This window comes from Hyaena hyaena, unplaced genomic scaffold, assembly GCF_003009895.1.
Source record: "Hyaena hyaena isolate Hyena2069 unplaced genomic scaffold, ASM300989v1 scaffold_275, whole genome shotgun sequence".
Classification (NCBI taxonomy): Eukaryota; Metazoa; Chordata; class Mammalia; order Carnivora; family Hyaenidae; genus Hyaena; species Hyaena hyaena.
In genome coordinates this window covers 423,846-444,175 of record NW_024080908.1, presented here as the reverse complement: position 1 = coordinate 444,175, position 20,330 = coordinate 423,846, and the positions used below count along the sequence as shown (strand labels likewise).

Here is a 20,330-nt window from a genome sequence, read left to right as displayed (position 1 = left end):
TTNCCAGCTCAGCTAATATTCCAATTCTAGGCCCTGGAGCCTTAAAATATGTAAGGAACACTGGCCATCTGACATGATAGTCACCTGTTCATATACACCACCTATGGACATGGGTTCAGGAAGTTAAGAACAAAGGCTGCCCTAATCGGAGACCAAGTTTCAGAGTTTTTTCTTGGGGGTGGAGGGATGTGTGTATTTAAAGGTATTTTTAAAACCCTGTGGCTATAATATAATCTGCTACAATCATCATCCATAAGCAGTAAGAACTATCAAAAGAAAAAGCATGGTAAAATATATTGAGAGTAACAAACTAATCACCAACAAAGTAGAGGAAACCCAGGAATCGATCAGTCACCAAAGATATAAAAGGATTAAGGGCTCACAGAGAAAAAAGCAGTTGAAATTTTATTTCAATATTTTTTAGGTCAATATAAATATGATGGGGAATTTGCTTGGGTTTTAATGGCCAAAACTTTCTCAGAAATTGATGGAGCTATGCTTGCCAATAGGTAAGTATGCAAACAGATGAGTAGAAATGTAGACAAGTCTTATGATTCATTTGATTCTAAGGGATTATGGTCTTCTTAGGCATTGTTCTTTAAAATGTACCAGCAAGGTTCAGGGCGCCTGGGTGGCTTAGTCGGTTAAGCGTCCGACTTTCGCTTAGGTCATGATCTTGCGGTTCGTGGGTTCGAGCCCCATGTCGGGCTCTGTGCTGACTGCCAGCTCAGAGCCTGGAGCCTGCTTCAGTCTGTGACTCCCTCCCTCTCTCTCTGATCCTCCCCTGCTCACGCTGTCTCTCTCTCTCCTAGGAATAAATAAAACATTAAAAAAAAAATTCTGTGAAGGGGTCTGGCTCTGTTCAGTACTTTCAGGATGACAGTGGTCCTGGAAGGCAGAGTGCCTTTCCTTGAATTCACACATTATTTAATCTTTAATCTTTATAGTAGGTTCACAAAAAGGGACACTAAAATTTTTTAATGTTTATTTTTGAGCGAGAGAGAGAATGAGCAGGGGAGGGACATAGAGAGTGGGGGACAGGGAATCCAAAGTGGTGGTGAGTGGCGGGGCGCAACAGAGGATCCAAAACGGGCCCTGCGCGGACAGCAGCAAGCCGATGAGGGGCTCCATGCGGGTCTCGAACTCACGGTGAGATCACGACCTGAGCTGAAGCCCCACACTCAACGGACTGGGCCCCCCGGACCCCCCGAAAAGAGACACTAATTATGGGACGCTGTAACACAATCGCACGCTGTTGAAAGTGGACGCCGTCTTGGAGATGCCGTGGCGAGACTCTGACACCTGTCCCGAAGCAGGTAGACAGCAAGGGCGGTTCCCTCGGACAATCACTGGATTCTCGGGCAGCAGCTGCCCGCACGGGGACCGGCGCAGTGTCCGCGACTGACAGCCACGGCCTTGGCAATCGGACACACAGATCCGGCAGGGAGTTCAGCGGCCATCCTCTGGGTGGAGGTATTGCCAGGCTGCGACGCCGCGGCCGGCGGGCGGGCTACCAGTGGCGCTAAGTTCAAAGCTGCCGGAGCTCGCGCCGCGAGCCCGGTCCGGGAAGAGAGGTGCCGAGCGCCAGGCTCCTTCTCCCCCGGGTGCACGGAAAGGGGCGCGCGGAGCAGAGGGGCTCGGGCTCGAGCGAGCGCCCGCGGCCCGCCTCCGAGTCAAGGGGCGCGCGGCCGCCGGCCGGAACCGCACGGGGGACCCCAGACTTCGTGGGAGGCGGGGGTGGGCGCGCGTGATGGGGGTGGCGGCGGCGGCCGCGGGGGCGCCGAGCGGGGCCGGGAGGGGCGGGCCGCGCGCACAATGGAGGCCCCGCCCCGCCTCCCTCCCTCCGCCCGCGCCGCCCCGCCCCCGCCCCCGCGCGCCCCGCGCGCCCGGCGCCCCGCCTGCCACCTGAGCCCTCGCGCGGACGCCGCGCTCGCTCCGGGTGCCGCCGCCCCCCGCCCCGCCCCCCCGGTGCCCCCGCCCCGCGCCCCGCTCGCGGCCCGGGCCGCACAGTCGCGGCCGCTCGCGCCGGGGAGGACATGAGCCGGGGCTCGGGGGCGCACCCTCCCGCCGCGCTCGGCCGCGCCCAGCGTCAGCAGGCGCTCTGAGCGGCCACTCCCGGGCCTCAGTGCCAGCCCGCAGCCCGAGCCCGCCGCTCTCCCACGGGCGCAGCCCCTCTGCCCGCGTCCCTCATGGCCAAGCCCCTGCTGCTGCTCGTCTGCGGCGCTTTGGTTGTGGCCAGGGCCCGGTGGGGGGCCAGCGTGACCCCCGCCGGCACGGGCGGGACCCCGGACGCGCCGACGGTGGCGCCCACGGAGGACGCGACCCTGCAGAACGAGGCGGACAACCAGGAGAACGTTCTGTCGCAGGTAGGCGGCGGGCCCTGGCCACCCCCCACCCCGGGCCCGGGCGCTGGGGGGACCCCTGCGCCCCGTTAACGCGCGGGAGGGGCGTGCGCGGTGCCCTCCTCGGGGAAGGGACGGGGTCCTTCCGGCGTCCGCGGGGGTAACTTCAAGGTTACGGAATCGGGAGAAAGGAGAGGAGGGGACGACTCCACGCAGCGATCTGAAAAGAGGGATTTAGCAAATAATAATCCAGACCTTTATAGCTCGAAGGTTGCGCAAGTGTGGTCGTGTCGTGCCTGTGTGGCTGTTCGTGGGAATTGGAACGTGACAACAGGCGGGCACGCTGGGCGGGAGGCTGCCCCAGGCGCTTGACACGCCGGCGGGGGTGAGACACACCCCAGGGAGAAGCGGGTGAAGACAGGGCAGCGGCCCCAGGTGCGGCGCGTGGCAGGTGGCCCCGCACAGAGGGGCGGCCGACAAGACGCGGTGTATTGTGGTCGCAGGCTGGAAATGCAGACCCACTCACTTCTGGCCGGCGGTCCGCGGGGGTGGGGGGGTGGTGAGTGCCAGCTGATGGAGACCGGCTTCCTCAAGTGCCCCTTTACCAAATACTTGGCTTGTTCTATCTGACTCGATGGTCACACATCCAGGTGTCCCTTCTGTAGTCCAGGTGGGTAGAGCCGGGTCCTCTCACAGTCTGCAGCCCAGGCGACTGGAAGGGACGGGTCTCTGGAGCGTTCCGTTCGTGCTCTCCAGAGAGGGCCAGCACTGCGACGTGCGGTGGCTGTTGCCATCATCCTAAAGATGAGGGACGGCTGAGGGAGGGTGCCTTGACTGCATCCCTCAAAGCCTCTGCACTGCGCCCTGTCTCCTTCCCGGAGGAAGGTCAGCTCCCCTTCCTCGGGAAGTTATGCTGCTGTCTGTCCTAGAGCCACCTTGCACTGTCCCCTGAACCGAAAGCCCATTAAAGTCCTTCGTGTCGGGGCCCTGGAGGACCGGGCACAAGTGGCCCTGCAGCCGGACTCTCGGGAAGGAAGGGGTCCACCCAGGGCTCCGGGGGGGAGCCTCGGCCTAGTTTCAGCCACGATTTACTGTCAGCCCCTGCGGACCGGCCGCCTCAGCCACCCTGTGCTGCCGCTGCCTCGTCCGCGGGGCCCTTCTGTATTTGACAACAGCTCTAAAGCAAATATTAGTGCTAGAAGAAACCCAAGCTTTGCAAGAAAAACATTACGAGCCTTCTCCCCACCCTCTCCCACCCCCGACAGCATCCCGGGAACATTTCCACTGCAGCTAGGTCGGTGCCTGCCTGCCGAGCTTCATTAGTCAAGTGAAGGGAGCCCTTCTCTGTGCCTAGAAAGAGGGAGCTCCGTGGCTTTGGGGACGCAGGGTCTGCAGAGGAGCAGGGGAGGAAGGAGGCTCCCCCCCCCCCGCCAGCAAGTGCCCAAGGATGGTGGCTCTAGACAGCGTGTTTTCCAGCCCCGGGAGGCTGGCAGGGGCCGCTGCGCAGGAGGAAATGTTTGGCATTGTAGAAACAGCAGGCTCTGCCCATTTGCTCTCCTGGCTTTGGCCTAAGGTTTGGGTTCAGAAGCCGTTCTAGGAGCCAAATGAATCTCTGAGTAAGGTTTACTCAGCCTCTCTTTTTCCAAATCGAAGCCGTCCTTCGAGGGCCGGATCCGATACCGCTTCCTCCAGGAAGTCTCCTCTGATTATACGCCGGAGCTGCTCTTGCCAGGTTGAGACCCCCTCCGCGCCCCCCCCCACCCGCGCCGCAATGCCCCATGTCAGGGCACTTACCACCTTTTACCTGGCATGACTGTGCTCTGTGTGTCTCCTGCACGGAGAGCGCCTGCGATGGGCTCTCTGGCCCGTCAGCCCACATGCCAGAGCCCCGGATGGGCACTCAGTACGTGCTCACTGACTGAACAAGGATCGAAGCCAGTAGCCTTCAGGTTGGAATATCAGCTTTCCGATCCTCCCTTCGGCCCCCACTTTCTCCCTTTTTTTAAAAATCTCAACCTGGATGCTCGCTAAGGCAAGGGCTGTTGGAAGAATGAATGATGGGGCTCATTTGGGTTTTTTCCTTGAAACGATGAAAGGCGAAGGCCCCCTGAGAAGCGCACAGCTTTCCCAGACGAATGAGCTGGACTCCTAGCGCCTTCAAGGAAATTTCAGAGTCAGCAGATGGTGTTCCGATGACCACTTCTCTCCGCAGTTCAGAGCTGTCTGAGGTCTCGGGCCAGCGCGGGACGTTCGACCGGGTGGAGGGAGAGCCACCCTGGGGGCCGGGCTGCTGGGAGCCTGTGTTTGCACGCCCAGCGCTCTCTTGCTTTCTCTCTGCCTCTAGCTGCTGGGAGACTATGACAAGGTCAAGGCCGTGTCTGAGGGCTCGGACTGTCAGTGCAAGTGCGTGGTGAGACCGCTGGGCCGAGACGCCTGCCAGAGGGTCAACGAGGGGACCTCCAGGAAGGAAGACTTCTACACCGTGGAGACCATCACGACGGGCTCATCCTGCAAATGTGCCTGTGTCGCACCCCCGTCGGCCCTCAACCCCTGTGAGGGAGACTTCCGGCTCCAGAAGCTGCGGGCGGCGGACAGCCGGGACTTGAAGGTAGGACCCGGTGTGGGGCGAGGCCACGGGCGGGAGGCCACCTCGGGACCCAGGGCTCCGGCAGAAGCTGCTGCGGGGTGGGGAGGCCTTAGAGACCTGTCTTAGCCTGTGAAGGTCGGGCCCTGGCATCCTGAGTGCTGCATGTGTCCAAGGCTGATGATCTGACAGAGCCGTTGTCTGCAGTCCCGATGTCTAGGGGAGACGCGGGGACCGGAGTGCACCTGCCTCTCCCTGCAGAGCCCGGGAGGCTGGGCCTGGGAGCCGCTGCCAGGCCCAGGGGCCGGAAGAACTCTGTTCTTCTCCCGGAGAGCTGTTGCCACGATGTGCTGTGGGCCCAGCACGCGCCCTAAGGAGGCGAGGGACACAGAGGAGCGAGCCTGTGGGTCCTCAGCCCAGGGGCCGGGGTGACCCAGGGTCGGAGGGGCCTGGGGCCCGGGGCCCATGTAGGTGGGCATCAGACTGTGGTCCTGGCCCACGGGGTGGGGGAGCTCGGGCCTGCCTGAGGCTGCTGCCTGGGTTGCCTAAGGGCTTCCTCTGATCTCTGCCCTCCCTGTTTCATTTGCAGGGAGGGGGGCGGGGGTGGGCGGGGGAGGAGTAGTGGCACAGGCCTGGTTTTGCAGTCAGACAGAGGTTCGAACCATGGCTCCGCCTTTCTTTGCTGTGAAATCCTACCCGAGGTGCCTACCTACCTTGGCCGACCTTAGTCTTCTTGAGTAGCCAGTGGGGATAACCGCGTCCCCCTCGGGCGGTGTTTGGGGAACCAATGGGTGGCCGTGCCGAGGACTCAGCACAGTGCCTGATGCACAGTCAGGGTCCGTAGGCACTGTCCTGTTGGTGAATGACCAGCGTGAAGAGCTGCCGCCGTGCCCGGCACCTGGCACACACCCGGTAGCGGGCGGTCGTTGATGCCCTGCGCGGAGGTGGGTAGCCGCGCGAGGCTCTAGCACCTTGTCCTGGGGTCCGACGTGTCTTGGAGCTGCGGCCCCACCATCGCACGGCTTTCTGAACCACCCGGCTGCAGGATTGGACATCGGGGGCTTCTGGAACAACAGCAGGCAGAATTCTCTATTGGGAGCTGATGAGAAAATCATCACAGCACATGCCAACAACCCGTCTTTCTGTGGCTCTCGCCCACGATTTGGCTGCTTTCCTCTGGTGGGGAGGAAGGGGGGGGGGCTTCTGAACATGGGTGTCTCTTCTTCGGTGGAATTCGTCACCTACCAGCAAGGCTGGGAGACGGGTGGGGAGCAGAGACGGCCCAGGCGTGTCCAGCAGACCTTTCAGGGGCTGGTCCTCGGCAGGGAGGCTCGGTGTAAGCGTCTCTCGCCTGCCCCTTTGCCTGCGCTCTGGGTGACCTGGATACCCCCGGAGCCTCAGCCACCGTCCTCCCAGAGTGCTGGCGGGAAGGACAGCATTCAAAGCACTGAGAAGGCCCGTGCCCTAAGACGGCATGCCATCTCAGACAGGGGTCCTGGGGTCTCCTTTACCCCATAGTTAGTTTAGCTTTTAGCGCTAAGGGAACACCGTTAGTATCCTCCAGGGTGCACAGTGAAGTTGGGTGTTTCAGAAGCATCGAAGGCATCAAAGTTTATGAGCCGCTTTGTTGAGTACTTATAGATCACCCCTTGCGGGCCAGGTGCTGTGCGAGAGATCTTGGGGAAACACAGATGGGGCACCACTTGCAAGGAGCTGACAGCCTAATAGGAAAGACAGGCACACATACCGCTAGCAGGAGAAACGGGGTACAAGCGATTGGGTGAAGACGTGTGGACTTCAGTTTCACTTGTTTTTCTAGGACTCTGCCATTTTCTTATCTGAGCATTCCAGGAGGCGTGGCACTTCCACCGTTGTGTTTATGCGCCCCCCTCTGCGAGCACCGGTTTCCAAGGGCCCCCTCTCCGCGGCTGACCAGTGGCCGCCCTGTCGAGCCTCCAGCACTGGGGCCTGACGGGAGCCGTCTCCTCCTGGGCGCGTCACACCCCAGCCCTCGACTAACGCGCCGCTCCTGTCCCGCAGCTCTCTACCATTGTGGACATGCTGGAAGGAGCTTTCTACGGCCTGGACCTGCTGAAGCTACACTCCGTCACTACCAAACTGATTGGACGGGTGGACAAACTGGAAGAGGTAAGGAAGAGCCTGGGGCTCCGTATCTTTCTCCTGGTCCGGCCCGAAAGTGTGTCCAGCTTCCCACAGTCTGTTTTTTCTGAAAGCACGTGTCCTGACTAGACTTCACCCATCCTGTGCTTTGGGAAGAAAACAGCCGAATGGGGGCTGACAGAGAATCAATGAAATATAAATGTAAATATCTCCTGGGGCGCCTGGGTAGCTTAGTCGGTTAAGCGTCCGACTTTCGCTTAGGTCATGATCTCGCGGTTTGTGGGTTCGAGCCCCGCGTCGGGCTCTGTGCTGACTGCCTGCTCAGAGCCTGGAGCCTGTTTCAGTCTGTGTCTCCCTCTCTCTCTGACCCTTCCCTGCTCACGCTGTCTCTCTCTCTCTCTCTCTCTCTCTCCTAGAAGTAAATAAAAAATATTTTAAAAAAATGTAAATATCTCCTTTTTTTGTACACAGACCCACATAACTGAGGTATTTCTATTTTTTTAAAGTTTATTTATTTTGAGAGAGAAAGTGTGTATGTGTGCCTGCACGTGCTCAAGAGGGGGAGGGGCAGAGAGAGAGGGACAGAGAGAGAGAGAATCCCAAGGAGGCCCCTGAGCCGTGAGCACAGAGCCCCACACGCGGCTTGAACTCACAAACCATGAGTTCATGAGCTCATGACCTGAGCGCAAATCAAGAGCCAGATGCTTAACCCACTGAGCCCCCCAGGGGTCCCCAATGTATTTCTGTTTTTACCTTGGCTTCCAGGGAACTCAGAGCTACATGAAAAGTGAAAGTACAATTAGCATCTCACTTCCAGTTTTAAGATGGCGGCGTCTCCCTTCTGGGTGTATGGTTGTTCATTTCTTCTTCTGGTTTGGTTTGAACTGTCCTGCTCTCTGTCTCTATACATGTGTACGCGTTTGTGTGGTGACCCATTTCAGGTTCACGTTCAAGAAAGAAGACGTGGAAATGATTACCGATACATACTGTTCCCTGCCGGAAAACGGTCCGGGTCCTCACCCCCTGGAAGAACAGACTGATGGTGTAATTATCACACACATCACATGGTTATGACCAGGCTCCAGGGAGGTGTGTGCCTGGCACCGTGCTTTTCAGGGGGTGTTGTGGGGGGTGGGGGTGTGAGATAATAGACATCCTTCCCCACCGTCATAACCTTGACACTGTTCCGTTGCTACGATGCTTTAACACATAGATAAGTCATTTCACCGCCAGAAAGGGATGTTTGCCACTCAGCCTTCTTGGTCAGGAGCTTACGGATGTGCTGTTGACCGGCACCCAGGTCTTGAACTGATACATGAAACAGTGACTCAAAAAATTAGGTCTATTTAATCTTTAGAATGTTGCCGTAAATGGCAAGTTTAATAATGGAATGATTAATTGGACCTGTTGTCCTCATGAAAAAGTGGGCTTTGGCGGGGGGGCTGTCATGATGGAGCTGGGGTTCTGTGATGGCTAATTAGTAGCCTTAGGATGTGAGAGAGGGAAGGCTCTTCAGTTTGGCTGAAAGAGCGCTCCCTGGGCTGGGATGTGGCCGGAGTGGACCCTTCTCTGTTCTCTGCCCCCAAGCAGCTGTATCTCACCTTCTCCATCTGTAAAGTGGGAAAGCTGCCCCACATACCGTGTATGGTTGCTGAGGGCATAAAAAGTGAGCTGATCATTCTGGAAACACTTTGAAATGGTTAGATAAAACAAGGCGCTCAGGGTATGGCCAAGGATTGAGTGGGGGCAGTGTCTGCCTGCTGCTCTGTCGGGGTCGCTGGGACGCGGGTGATGAAGTGTCACCCTCGCCAAAATTGCTTTTGGACGCTTCCTTTCGCTCCAGACGGTGTTCCCGGAAAGCGAACACTTCCTTGTCCCCCTGTCTTTAGGCTTGACTCACCCCATGCAGTGATGGGCGTCTTCTGACAATGGCTGCCGGCTCTCGGAGGGTTGGTGGGTCCCCAGCCACTCAGTTACCAGGCCTGATGAGAAGGGCCGGGGCCCTGGAACGTGACCTTCACAGACAGTTCGAGGTGGTCAGCAGGACCACATCAGCCCACTCTCGCTGAGGACGCTTCCCGGGAGAAGCAGGCCTGATGTTCACTCTCTCTGTCCCCAGCGTGGGCGGCTGGAGTGGGGAGACTGGGAACCCTCACCACCCCCCTCCTACCGACGGGCCTCATGGGGGCTTGGGATCCTTTCTCTCTCTGAAAACGACTTTCTGATTCTTTCAAATGGGTTCAGAAGGAGTTAAACCAGGACCCGGGTCGTCCTTGGAAATGGGAAAGTTCTTTTTTTCCCCTTGGCATTCAGCACCATCCAAATGTGCAATGCCCCTCCTAAAAAAAGATTGCTTTTTTTTTTTTTTTTTAAATAGGAACAGGGCAGACAGCCACTTCCGCCTTCACCTGGGTTTCATTCTGTCTTCGGAAGAGCCTGGGAAAGGCAGCTCGGGGGCTGGAGCACAGTGCTCGGGAGGCCAGGGTCAGGCGCCGAGCCTCTGAGGGCTTCGTTCAAGGGCTGTAGTCTGTTTCCAGCCCGTTAGCAGTTGAGCCCTTACTGCCGGCAGAGGAGAGGAATGGATTCAGTGGGGGAATTTGATGCAGTCGCCCAATAACTAGATTTTTGCCAACATCGATCTTAGTTCTATCAATGAGAGTGATCTTTTTTTTTCCTTTTTCTTTTCTTTGTTTTGACAGTGATCTCTTTTAAAACCCATGGTACTTTTAGTAGCAAAAACTGGCTCTTTATATTAATAATCCCCTCTATTTATATAGCAATTATGGTTTTTAAACCACCCCGTATACATTCCGTACATTTATTCCTATGAGCTGGGCAGGACATGGGGCCTGTGGAAAGGGCAGGGAAATGCAGGCGGGAGCTCAGGGCTTCTGGCCCCTGGGCCAGGGCTCTTTCTAATCAGCCCTGTAAGTGGCTTTGAGTCATTGCTATCTGCCCAGGAAGCATCACTTTTTCCTAACCCGAGCTTAAAACAATAGCTCTTCCAAGGGAATTTCTAGGCAGAACTGTGGCTGTATCCCAGAAATCCTGTTAAATAGGATTAGCAGACGTCAGAGGTTCCCCACAGCAGCAGCCCAAGACTCCAGGGTGCCGCGGCATGGCACTTGTCACAGATGGGCCCGGGCCCCGGTCTCCCGGAGTGACACCCAGCCTCTGGTCTCCTGGCCCGTGCTGGCTGCTTCTTTCTGTCTGTCTGTCTGTCTGTCTGCACGCAGCAAAGAGGCACGGTGTTGGGTAAATGGAAAAAACACTCCTGCAGCCGGGCTCTGCAGGCGGAACGGAGGAGCAGTTCTGCTCTTGGTCTGTGGATATTCTGGAATCCCAAGGGGAGTGCTCTGGAGGTCAGACCAGACGGAGGGGTCAGATTGGAAGGGCATGTGGCCCAGAGGAGGATCAGAGCTTGGCGGTAGGGGTGGGCACAGGTGTGTAGGAAGGCGCGGAAATGGAAACTGCATTTGCAGATGACTGAGGAAGGAGAGAGAAATAGAATCTAAACTTTTTTTTTTGATGTTTATAACTGAGACAGAAACAGAGCATGAATGGGGGAGGGGCAGAGAGAGAGGGAGACACAGAATCTGAAGCAGGCTCCAGGCTCTGAGCTGTCAGCACAGAACCCAATGCAGGGCTCGAACCTACAAACCATGAGATCATGACCTAAGCTCAAGTCAGACGCTTAACCGACTGAGCCACCCAGGTGCCCCATAAACTGTTAGGGTCTCAAAATCAACTCTGAGAGCTCTGCTTCGCGGAGCAATTTTCATGAAGCTTTTGTTCTAAATGGTGAAAAACAACGCATGTGTAGAAAAGTACATACACCGTGAAAGTGCAGCTTAAATTATTACAAAGCAGGGGCGCCTGGGGCGTTCAGTCGGTTAAGTGTCCGACTTGATTTCAGCTCAGGTCATGATCTCACCGTTTGTGAGTTTGAGGCCCGCACTGTGGAACCTGCTTGGGATCCTCTCTCTTTCTCTCTCTGCCCCTCCTCAGCTTCCATTCTGTCTCTCTGTCTCTCTGTCAAAATAAGTAAACTTTAAAAGATACTACAAAGTAAATGCCCATGTAACGGCCACCTGGCTTAGGAAAGCTCAGCGCCCCCACGTGCCCTCTCCTCACCACCCCCCCCCCCCAGAGAACCTCTGTCCTGACTTTTACATCAGTCATCTTCCTTGCTTATTTTTTTTAAAAAACATTTTCATTACCTAAGGATGCATCTCTAAATATACTAGTTATGTCTGTTTTCCAACTCAATTAAGAGTCCTACAGGATGGTGTGTGTCAGTGTGTGTGTGTTGGGTTTCTTTCACTCATTTGTGTGTTTTTTTAAGATTTTATTATTTTTTTAACGTTTCTTTTTCTTATTTTTTTAATGTTTTTGAGAGAGAGAGGGAGAATGTGAGCGGGGGAGGGGCACTGAGCGAGGTGGGGGACAGAGGATCTGAAGCAGGTTCTACGCTGACAGCAGAGAGCCTGACACCGAGCTCCAACTGACAAACAATGAGATCATGACCTGATCCAAAGTCAGGCACCTAAGCGACCAAGCCAGCCAGGCATCCCTCAATTTTTTTTAATAGTTTTTTTTTTTTTTAATGTTTTATTTATTTCTAGGAGAGAGAGAGAGAGACAGCGTGAGCAGGGGCGGGTCAGAGAGAGAGGGAGTCACAGACTCTGAAACAGCCTCCAGGCTCTGAGCTGGCAGTCAGCACAGAGCCCGATGCGGGGCTCGAACCCACGAACCGCGAGATCATGACCCAAGCGAAAGTCAGACACTTAACCGACTAAGCCACCCAGGCGCCCCTGTTTTTAATAGTTTTTTTTTTTTTTTTTAATTTATTTCTAGGACAGAGAGAGAGACAGCGTGAGCAGGTCAGAGAGAGAGGGGGGCACGGACTGAAACAGGCTCCAGGCTCTGAGCTGGCCGTCAGCACAGAGCCCGACGCGGGGCTCGAACCCACGAACCGCGAGATCATGACCTAAGCGAAAGTCGGACGCTTAACCGACTAAGCCACCCAGGCGCCCCTTTAATAGTTTTTAAGTAAACTCCACGCCACACGTGGGGCTCGAACTCACAACCCACATATCAAGAGTTACACACTCTACCAACTGAGCCGGCCAGACACCCCCTTGTTTTTAATAGTTACCTACGTTGTTCTGTGTCCAGTAGTTCATTTGCTTTTATTGCCATGCAGTAGTCTATGGTGTGCCTGCACCACTGTGTGACCGTACCCCAGTGTACCGATCTGCTCTCCTGGTGATGGATGCCGGTGCGCTTTCAGTTTTGTAACTCACGGTAGCCCAGGAGTTTCCCTGGCCCTGCGCGTCCCCGGCTGTGTCCCTGGCCCACCCGCGTGGGCGCTTCTCCGTGGCGTGTGAGCAGGAAGGAAGCTACAGGGACGGTGGTTACGCTTCTCGCCATTGGTCGGGGGCATCGCCACGCTGTTTTCCCAAGCGGTAGTTCAAGTTTACGTTCCCTCCGGCAGGGAATGAAGGTGCCACGCCCATCCTCACCAACACCTGGTGCGGTCAGACTCTAGCTTTCGTCAGTTTGGAGAGAGCAGGGCCATTTCTCCATAACCCAGAAACCTCACCCCCAAACATCTTTTCTGTCCACCCTGTGGAGGCCTGAAGCCCCACGGACGTTCCTCGGGAACTGGTCCAAGGAGAAGTAACATCCAGAGTGGTCAGTGGCCCAGGGGCCTTTGCTGTGGCCAAGCAAGGCTGACCCTCTCCTGGGAGTGGCCAGGAAGGGGAAGGACATCCAGGGAGTGCGAGTTACATTAGAGTCGGGGGTGGGTGCCAGCAGGGACAGGAATCAGAAGTCTAGAAGGAAAATCTGTGGCTTCCAAAGGCAAACCTTGTTCACCGCATGGAGGCCTGGCGGTGGTTCGGATCCTGCAGAGAAGACTTTTACCCCCAGCTGTGAGTGGCCCGGGAGATCCCAAGCCCGGGGGTGGATTCTGAAGGCGGCGGGACAGAGTCATGGGGGCCTCCGCCCAGCACTGAGTACTGCTGCCCGGAGCAGATTGATTATCAAAGTGGAGAGGACAGAGGGACAGGTCATTAAAATAATGTCTTCTAGCATCAAGGTTTTAGTAGGATTCAGTCATTCCTAAAGAGATTGCAAATCTTTGTGAGAAGTGCCCCACCCCCACTGGGCAGCGGGACACCCGTCAGAGCACAAGTACTTGGACGTGCATGGGACTGTGTACGCGTGTGCCTGCATGGCTCTTAACTGAGCTGCATGCCTGCAGGCTTCCTGGAGCGTGCCTTCCGTTGCCGAGGCCGTGCACCTTCCGGCGAGGGTGACCCTTCCCTTTTTCTCACACCTGTCTGCCGGGCTTTGACCTTGTCTGTGAGTGCAGATGGTCACCGCAGAACCATGTGTGTCATCTGAAGCCGCTTCCCCTGATAGTTTTGTGTCCAAGTACAATTTAAAATCTATGATGCAAAAAAAAAAAAAAAAAAGGGACACCTGGGTGGCTCCGTCGGTTGAGCATCTGACTTTGGCTCAGGTCATGATCTCGCAGTTTGTGGGTTCAAGCCCCACGTTGGGCTCTGTGCTGGCAGCTCAGAGCCTGGAGCCTGCTTCGGATGCTGTGTCTCCCTTTCTTTCTGCCCCTCCCTTACTCACACTCTGTCTCTCTCTGTCTCTCAAAAATAAATAAACATTAAAAAAAAGTTTAAAAATCCATGATGTGGTTACCAGACTCAGAACCGGCCGGCACCCCAGAACGTGCCAGCCCAGGAAGCTTTGCTGCGGCTGCTTCCTCAGACCCAAGGATTTGGTGGCCTTTGTGCTTCTGGTCTGAAAGGCAAGATCAGAGGGGCCTGCCTGACTCGAGGGGGTCGATCTTTTCACCAACGGATAGGAGAATGTACTTTTCATCTGTGCAGGCCTGGCTGTGAGTCAGGGGAACTGCCCCTTTCCAGGCCTCCCCTCTCTGCCCGCCCTCCACGCCCTTCTGGACGCCCCCAGGATTCACTGTCCTTCCCGAGCAAGTCTGCTTGTGCGGCTGGTGACGCTCTGCCTCTGGTACTCAAGTACAGACAGAAGTGTCCCCACCCTGTCCGACCACCGTGTTGTCATCGGGAAAAAGGGTTGGAGGTTGTGTTTCTGAGATACATTTTGGCTTTAATGTCATTTAATCCAGTTAATCTGAGTATGGCTTCAGGCGAATGTGCTCCATCTCCCAGGCTTGTGTGTACTTCAGATCGCATTTGTCGCAGTGGAAAGAAAGGTTTTCTTTCCGGCTAACCAGACGGGAGGGGTGCGCGTCCGCCCTCCCTCTGCTGGCCCGGGAGCGGCTCGTGGCTGCCAGCACCTGAGCGAGCCCAGGGCTGTTTTGAAGGCGCGAAGTTGCTGGCAGAGGCCTGGGACTCCTGTCTTGCTGGGCTGACCCGCCTTCCAGGCTCTGGACTTTTGAGGGCACCCTGGGCCAGAGCCACTAATGTTTCCGGGTCCTGGGCCACCCCCGACGCGGGCTAGATGCGCAGCAGCTGTCTGGGGGGGTGGTGATTGAAGGCGGCAGCAGGTGGCCCCGCGCCCAGGCCAGCCTGCCCAGCTGCGTCCGCCATGGTCCGGGATCGCGCCGTGTCCTGGCAGCTGGAGCACCGGCTGTTTCTAGCTGCTCTCCCCCCGCACCCCTCCTCCCAGCTCTCTCACCAGGGGCTGGAGACAGCTGTCGGCTGGGATGGCTGTCCTCATGTCCTGGACAGCTCAGCGGGGGATGGGCAGGCAAGTTGCCGGGAACTGGGCCCTCCCCAATGGGATCCAGTCACCCCCACACTTACTTCACCCCCTCAGGAAAGGCCGTATCTGTGGCCGTCTGTATGGGGCCCTGTGCACTCCCAGCCGTCGGGCGATGGCGTCAGGTGGCCCCTTCCAATGTGGGGACACGTGCCTGCTGCATCACCTCGGTCCAGGCCTGGCCCGGCCGCAGGCCAGCTCACTCTCCTCCCGCAGGCGTCTGGTGCGTCTTTGCACAACACAGCAGCCTCGGGGTCGTCACCTTCCTCCTGCCTGACCCGCCAACCCTCGGCCCACTCGCCCTCTCCCACCTGCCTGTCTCCCGCTGGGGTCGCGGGGCTCCCACTCCAGCTCCTCCGGGCGCACCAGGTCCCAGCCCGCACCCGGCCCGGGGCAGGCAACACCCCCCCCCGCCCCCGTTCTTTCTCCGCGCTGGGCCTGCTGGGGGGGGCGGCGGCGTTGTCCTTCCCGGAGAGGAGACCCACCTTCCAGGGGCCGTGCTGAGGGAGCTGGTCCCCTGAGCCAGCACCTTCCCTCCTGGTAGCCCCGTCCCTGGCACTGGGGAGGGGGGGGGATGGTCTCTCCCTCAAGTCCCAGCGCTTTGTCTCACGCTCTTGCACGGTCTCCCCCAGGCACGCCCCCACTCGTCCAACAGCTGGATGGGGTCAGGACACAGTCGGTACCCGGGGAACAGCCTCCCCTCGGCCCCTGACCCCGTCCCTCCCCCCTGCACCAGACCCTCCATGGCCCTGGCCAGCTGCACCCCCAGCTCCGCCTACACCCAGCCCCTTGCCCGGGCCCTCGCTGGGTTTGCACACCTTCCTCCCTCTGGTACGTGCGCACCTGGCTGTGGTCAGCACGGGACGCTCGGCCCCTTCGCGCCGTGGGCTGGCTCGCAACCCCCCCCACGCCCAGTGCCCGACTGTGTGCCCCTTCAGCACGAGCCAGTGGCTCTTCCTCCCTCCTCCCCGCCCTCCTCCTCCTCATAGCATCGGGATCCTTGGGGGCGGCCGTGCGGTGTGCTGGCCCCTGCCAGGTAGGCACCCTGCCTGCCCCTTCACCCCATCGCCAGCGGTGCCGGTGAGCCCGCGGGCATCACGGCTCCTGCTGTCCCAGAGGGACGAGCCTGAGGGGTGAGGTCATGGGGTTCACTCTTCTGCCAGGGCAGAGTCTGAGGGCCCTGTGTGGGTGGCCTCCCCTGTACTTCCTGAGAAGGCCCCCACAGGGCAGCAAGACCCCCCGGGGGCTGGGGGGGGGCCTGCAGGGCCAGCACCCCTGGGGAGGGGGAGGGGGCCGGGCAGTGGGTGGCTGAGGAGGTAGAGCTGCTGTGCGGTCCTGGGGGACACCGGCTCAGGCCCGCGGGGCGATGTTGGCCGGTGTCGATTCAGGCGGTGCCTTTCCCGTGAGGTGCAAACTCTGTGGCTCCCGTGGGTGCTCAAGGCCGTGCCGCATCCACCCTTCTGTGCGGAGACCCCAAATAATGCTTCCTCGCTATAATCAGAAAGGGTACCAGGGCCTCACACGTAGGTGAGAAGAAAGCCCCTCCGGGGACCTACAGACCCCGGGATCTAGGGAGCAGATGAGCCCGGGGGCCGCCCCCTGCCTCCCCATGAGCACGCAGGCCAATGCTAAGTCCTGCCAGACACTCAGGAATCAGGCGGGACCTCGTTTCACTAGTGAGGCTCTGCGGACCCCGCCGTGGGTCCACCCAGAGTGGAGTCCGAGGGCCTCGGCCCCCACCTTGGAGACGGTGTCCTTGGCCTCGATGAGGGGTCAGGAGGTACATCCGTCACCTTGCCCTGACTTTCGCCTGTCACTAGTTTGTGCTTGCTTGTTCATTGCTTTCTTCCGCTCAGCGAAGGGTGGTCGTCAGAGCAGGATCCTGGGTGGGCCCAGCGCCAAGCCTGCATTAGTGAAGCAGTAACACCCCGAGCCGTTGAGGCCGCTGGGCGGTGTGGCCTCAGGACATTGTGAGTTAGTAGGGGAGGTGCCTGAACCCTGCTCTCAGCCGCACTCCTGGGTGTAGGGAAGGCGTGAATCCTGGGGTTGCCTGGCTGGCTCTGTTGGTAGAGCATGAGACCCTTCATCTCGGGGTTGTGAGCTCAGGCCCCATGCTGGGTACAGAGATGACTTAAAAATGGAGTCTTTAGGGGCGCCTGGGCGGCGCAGTCGGCTAAGCGTCCGATTTGGGCTCAGGGTCATGATCTCACAGCTTGTGAATTTGAGCCCCGCATCCAGCTGTGTGCTGACAGCTCGGAGCCTGGAGCTGCTTCGGATTCTGTGTCTCCCTCTCTCTCTGCCCCTCCCCTGCTCCCAGCCTGTCTCTGTCTCTCAAATATGAAAAAACATTAAAAAATAATTAAAAACAAAAACTCAGATGCTCATGCAGGCGAGGACGCAGGCCAGAGCGGGACAGCGTTGGATCTCAGTGCCGTAAGCCCCCCGCAGAATGACCGGGGGAGAAAGGGCACCTCTGAGGCTGTCGATAACCGTCCCTGGTTCAAATCCCGTGCAGCGTCACCGCCTCTGGGGCACTGCTTCTCGCCCAGTCCCTCCCTCCTCTGACCTCCTCGAACCTCACACTTGCCACCTGCGGCGCCCAGTGGTGCCTGGTCGCCTTCCTCCTGCCATGCAGACCTTTCTCGCAGTTACAGTTGGCATCTCCCTGGCACCCCCAGAGCAAGAACCCCAGGGCGTTGCGAGCCTTTGCTCCTTACGCAGGAGGTCCAGGAGGTACTTCCCAGGGGTGGTGACTGAGATGTACCTTCGGGCCCTTCCCGTGTGAACCAGGTCGGGAACGTGGTTCATTTGCCAGGTGGGAGTCATTTAGGGAAAGTGTTTTCATGGGTAAACAGGAACGTTTAAAATCAGCCTGTGGGTTTTCCCGTAAATGATGCTTTCAAAGTGCTGGGGGATGGTTTGCGTTCATTAGAAATGCAGATTAAGTAGACTCTTTGGCCACCTCCTCTAAAATTGCTTTAAAAACCCTTCTTTCGTTCATTGAGCTGCTGGCTCACATGGATGGGGCGCAAGTGAGCGGAATTCTTTGTAATGTTAGTGGCCCACGGGTAAGGACGCGCTGTGCGCAGATGACAGCAACGGGGCCAGGTGTCCTGGGAATGTCATTATTAGGAAAGCTACGGGTGGTTGGCGTAGCATTTCCGGCAGTGGGACACCCCGAGCCACGCTGCCCCGGAAATCCTGCCTGGGATCTGGCCCTGAGCACGGGGCTGGACCTCTCTGGAGCCCCTGTCCCTTCCTGGCCGATTTCTCAGCCTGCTTCTGCGTCTCTGGCTCTGAGCTGAATGAAGATGGTTACCAGCTGCCTTCCGCTCAGCCTCAGAGCACTTTCCTGGATCTTCTTCTTTTTTTTTTTTTTTTTTAACTGTTTTTGGCATTTATGGATTTTTGAAGGAGAGACTGAGCGGGGGAGGGGCAGAGAGTGAGGGAGACACAGAATCTGAAGCAGGCTCCAGGCTCTGAGCCGTCAGCCTAGAACCGACATGGGGCTCGATCTCACGAACCTCGAGATCACGACCTGAGCCAAAGTCAGAGGCGTAACCGACTGATCCACCCAGGCGCCCCATGATGGATTTTCTTTTAAAGCTTTTTCCTTTCTCAGGAAGTTTCCAAAAACCTCACCAAGGAAAATGAGCAGATCAAGGAAGACGTGGAAGAAATCCGGACGGAGATGAACAAGAGGGGGAAGAACTGCTCCACGAGCCTCCTGGGAAGCGTGCCCGACGTCCGCTCGGCCTTGCAGAGGGACGCGGCGGCCGCCTACACGCACCCCGAGGTACGGCTCCCTGGAAGCACGCGCCAGGTGCTCACGTGAGCGCAGAGCTTTGCAGGGTGTGACTCTCTCACGGTCACGGCCTCGTTTTATCTCAGTGGCGGCTCTGCAGGGTTGATGGGGCCGGGCTGACCCCACGGTACGTGAAGCCCACGGGGCCCCGTGAGTAAGGGTTGAAGCCCCAGGACTCTTGAATCCCCAGCCCTGCTCTTTTCATTGTACCCCGTCAGCCTCAGTGAGCCTCCCTGGCACTAAGGAAGGAGGGCTATGCAGGTGGTTCCCTCCGCCGTGCGGCCTCCACGCGTGCGGAACACACCGAGGCATGCTCGAGGCAGGCCCTGCTCCAACAGGAGGTGGTGGCGGGGGGCTCGGGCCCCTGTCTGCTCCCACCTAGTCGCATCCCGGCGCGAAGTCACCGAGGCACGAAACGCAGGGCCGTCTCACACTGTCTGCAGTGACGCCAGAGGACCTGCTTGCTTAAAAAGGCCCCCATTTTAAAAAAAACGCCCCCCCTCGGTGCTGGTTTCTTTCGGCTTGAGCTAGTAACTTGTGCTGCACGTGGCCCCGCGCCGTCCCGTGGCTGCGTGTGTTAGCACTTCACGTGCTGGCGGTCCCCGAGGTGGAGGCCCAAGAAGCAGTATCCGTTTGGGAGCCACCCCAGGAGAGCAGAAGAGGAAACGGGTACATTTCAGTGGCAGGATTTGAAGGGCGTGGGATGCAGTGAATGAGCAGGTCTGGTAAGAGGGTCCCTGGCAGCCAGGGCGGACGGCAGAGCCTGCATTCCAGGGGTGCCGCTGTGGTGTCCCCAGGGCCCGGGCGGCGGGCCGGGTGTGAGGGAGGGGGCAGGGCCTTGGACGCTCAGAGCCCCGAGCTGCTCTCCCCTGCAACGTGGAGAAGGGCCGGGCATTCCCACATAGGACCCCGTGGTCCGGGCCACTAGGACCTGACCAAGTGGGGGACGTCTGCCGGTGCTCGGGACGCCGGAAACCCGTGAAAGAGACGCCAGGCGGGCCGCCACTGTGGGCCAGGGGAGTCCCAGGCCCGTGTGCTCGGAAGGCAGGGCAGCGGGCCGATTAGGACCGTGGGGGGCAGAAACCCCGAAGACCGAATGGTGCTTGCACCCTGCCTGAGATGTGGCTGAAAGTAAAGCCAGTTCCAAAGCAGACAATGAGTATCAGGAAGGCCAAGAATTTTCTGGCTTTGCCCATGATGACTACTTTGATGATTTTTTTGGAAATACCATATTTCTTAAGCAATCATTTATATTCTCATTTTTAGTTGTCCCCAACGCGCGAATTGCTGAGCATATATTTAGTCAGCGTCGTGGGTCATCCTTGAACAAGTCCGAGCTTATAAAACTTTTTTAATGTTTATTTTTGAGAGAGAGAGAGAGAAAGAGAGAGACAAAGCACAAGTGGGGGAGGGGCAGAGAGAGAGGGAGACACAGAATCCGAGGCAGGCTCCAGGCTCTGAGCTGTCAGCACAGAGCCCGACGCGGGGCTTGAACTGATCTGAAGTTGGACGCTTAACCGACTGAGCCGCCAAATCTTTGATTATAAACCAAAAAGCTGAGGACTTGTAGGCTGGAGGGGAACATGGAGGTGCCCTTTCCCCACACCTGGGACCCTGCAGCCCCTGTCTCGGCCCGTCTGGCATCTCCCGCTAGCCTGGCGCCCGGCGGAGTCGGGCACCCCCTGCCCTCTCTGGCTCCCAGACTCCCAGCCGG

General features: G+C 57.9%; 1 protein-coding gene across 2 annotated transcripts in view; it reads left to right on the top strand.

Annotated features, from left to right (window-relative positions):
- The first annotated feature begins 1,945 nt into the window (after positions 1–1,945).
- Positions 1,946–20,330, top strand: part of OLFML2B (olfactomedin like 2B) — a 35,571-nt gene continuing 17,186 nt past the window's right edge. The window contains exons 1-4 of one of the 2 annotated variants that reach the window (XM_039245990.1): positions 1,946–2,366; positions 4,687–4,950; positions 6,967–7,074; positions 18,434–18,607. In XM_039245990.1, the coding sequence (XP_039101921.1) occupies positions 2,190–2,366; positions 4,687–4,950; positions 6,967–7,074; positions 18,434–18,607 (723 nt within the window). In that variant the 5' untranslated portion in view covers positions 1,946–2,189. The remainder of the gene's footprint in view (positions 2,367–4,686; positions 4,951–6,966; positions 7,075–18,433; positions 18,608–20,330) is intronic. The other variant, XM_039245989.1, reaches the window with a different exon arrangement.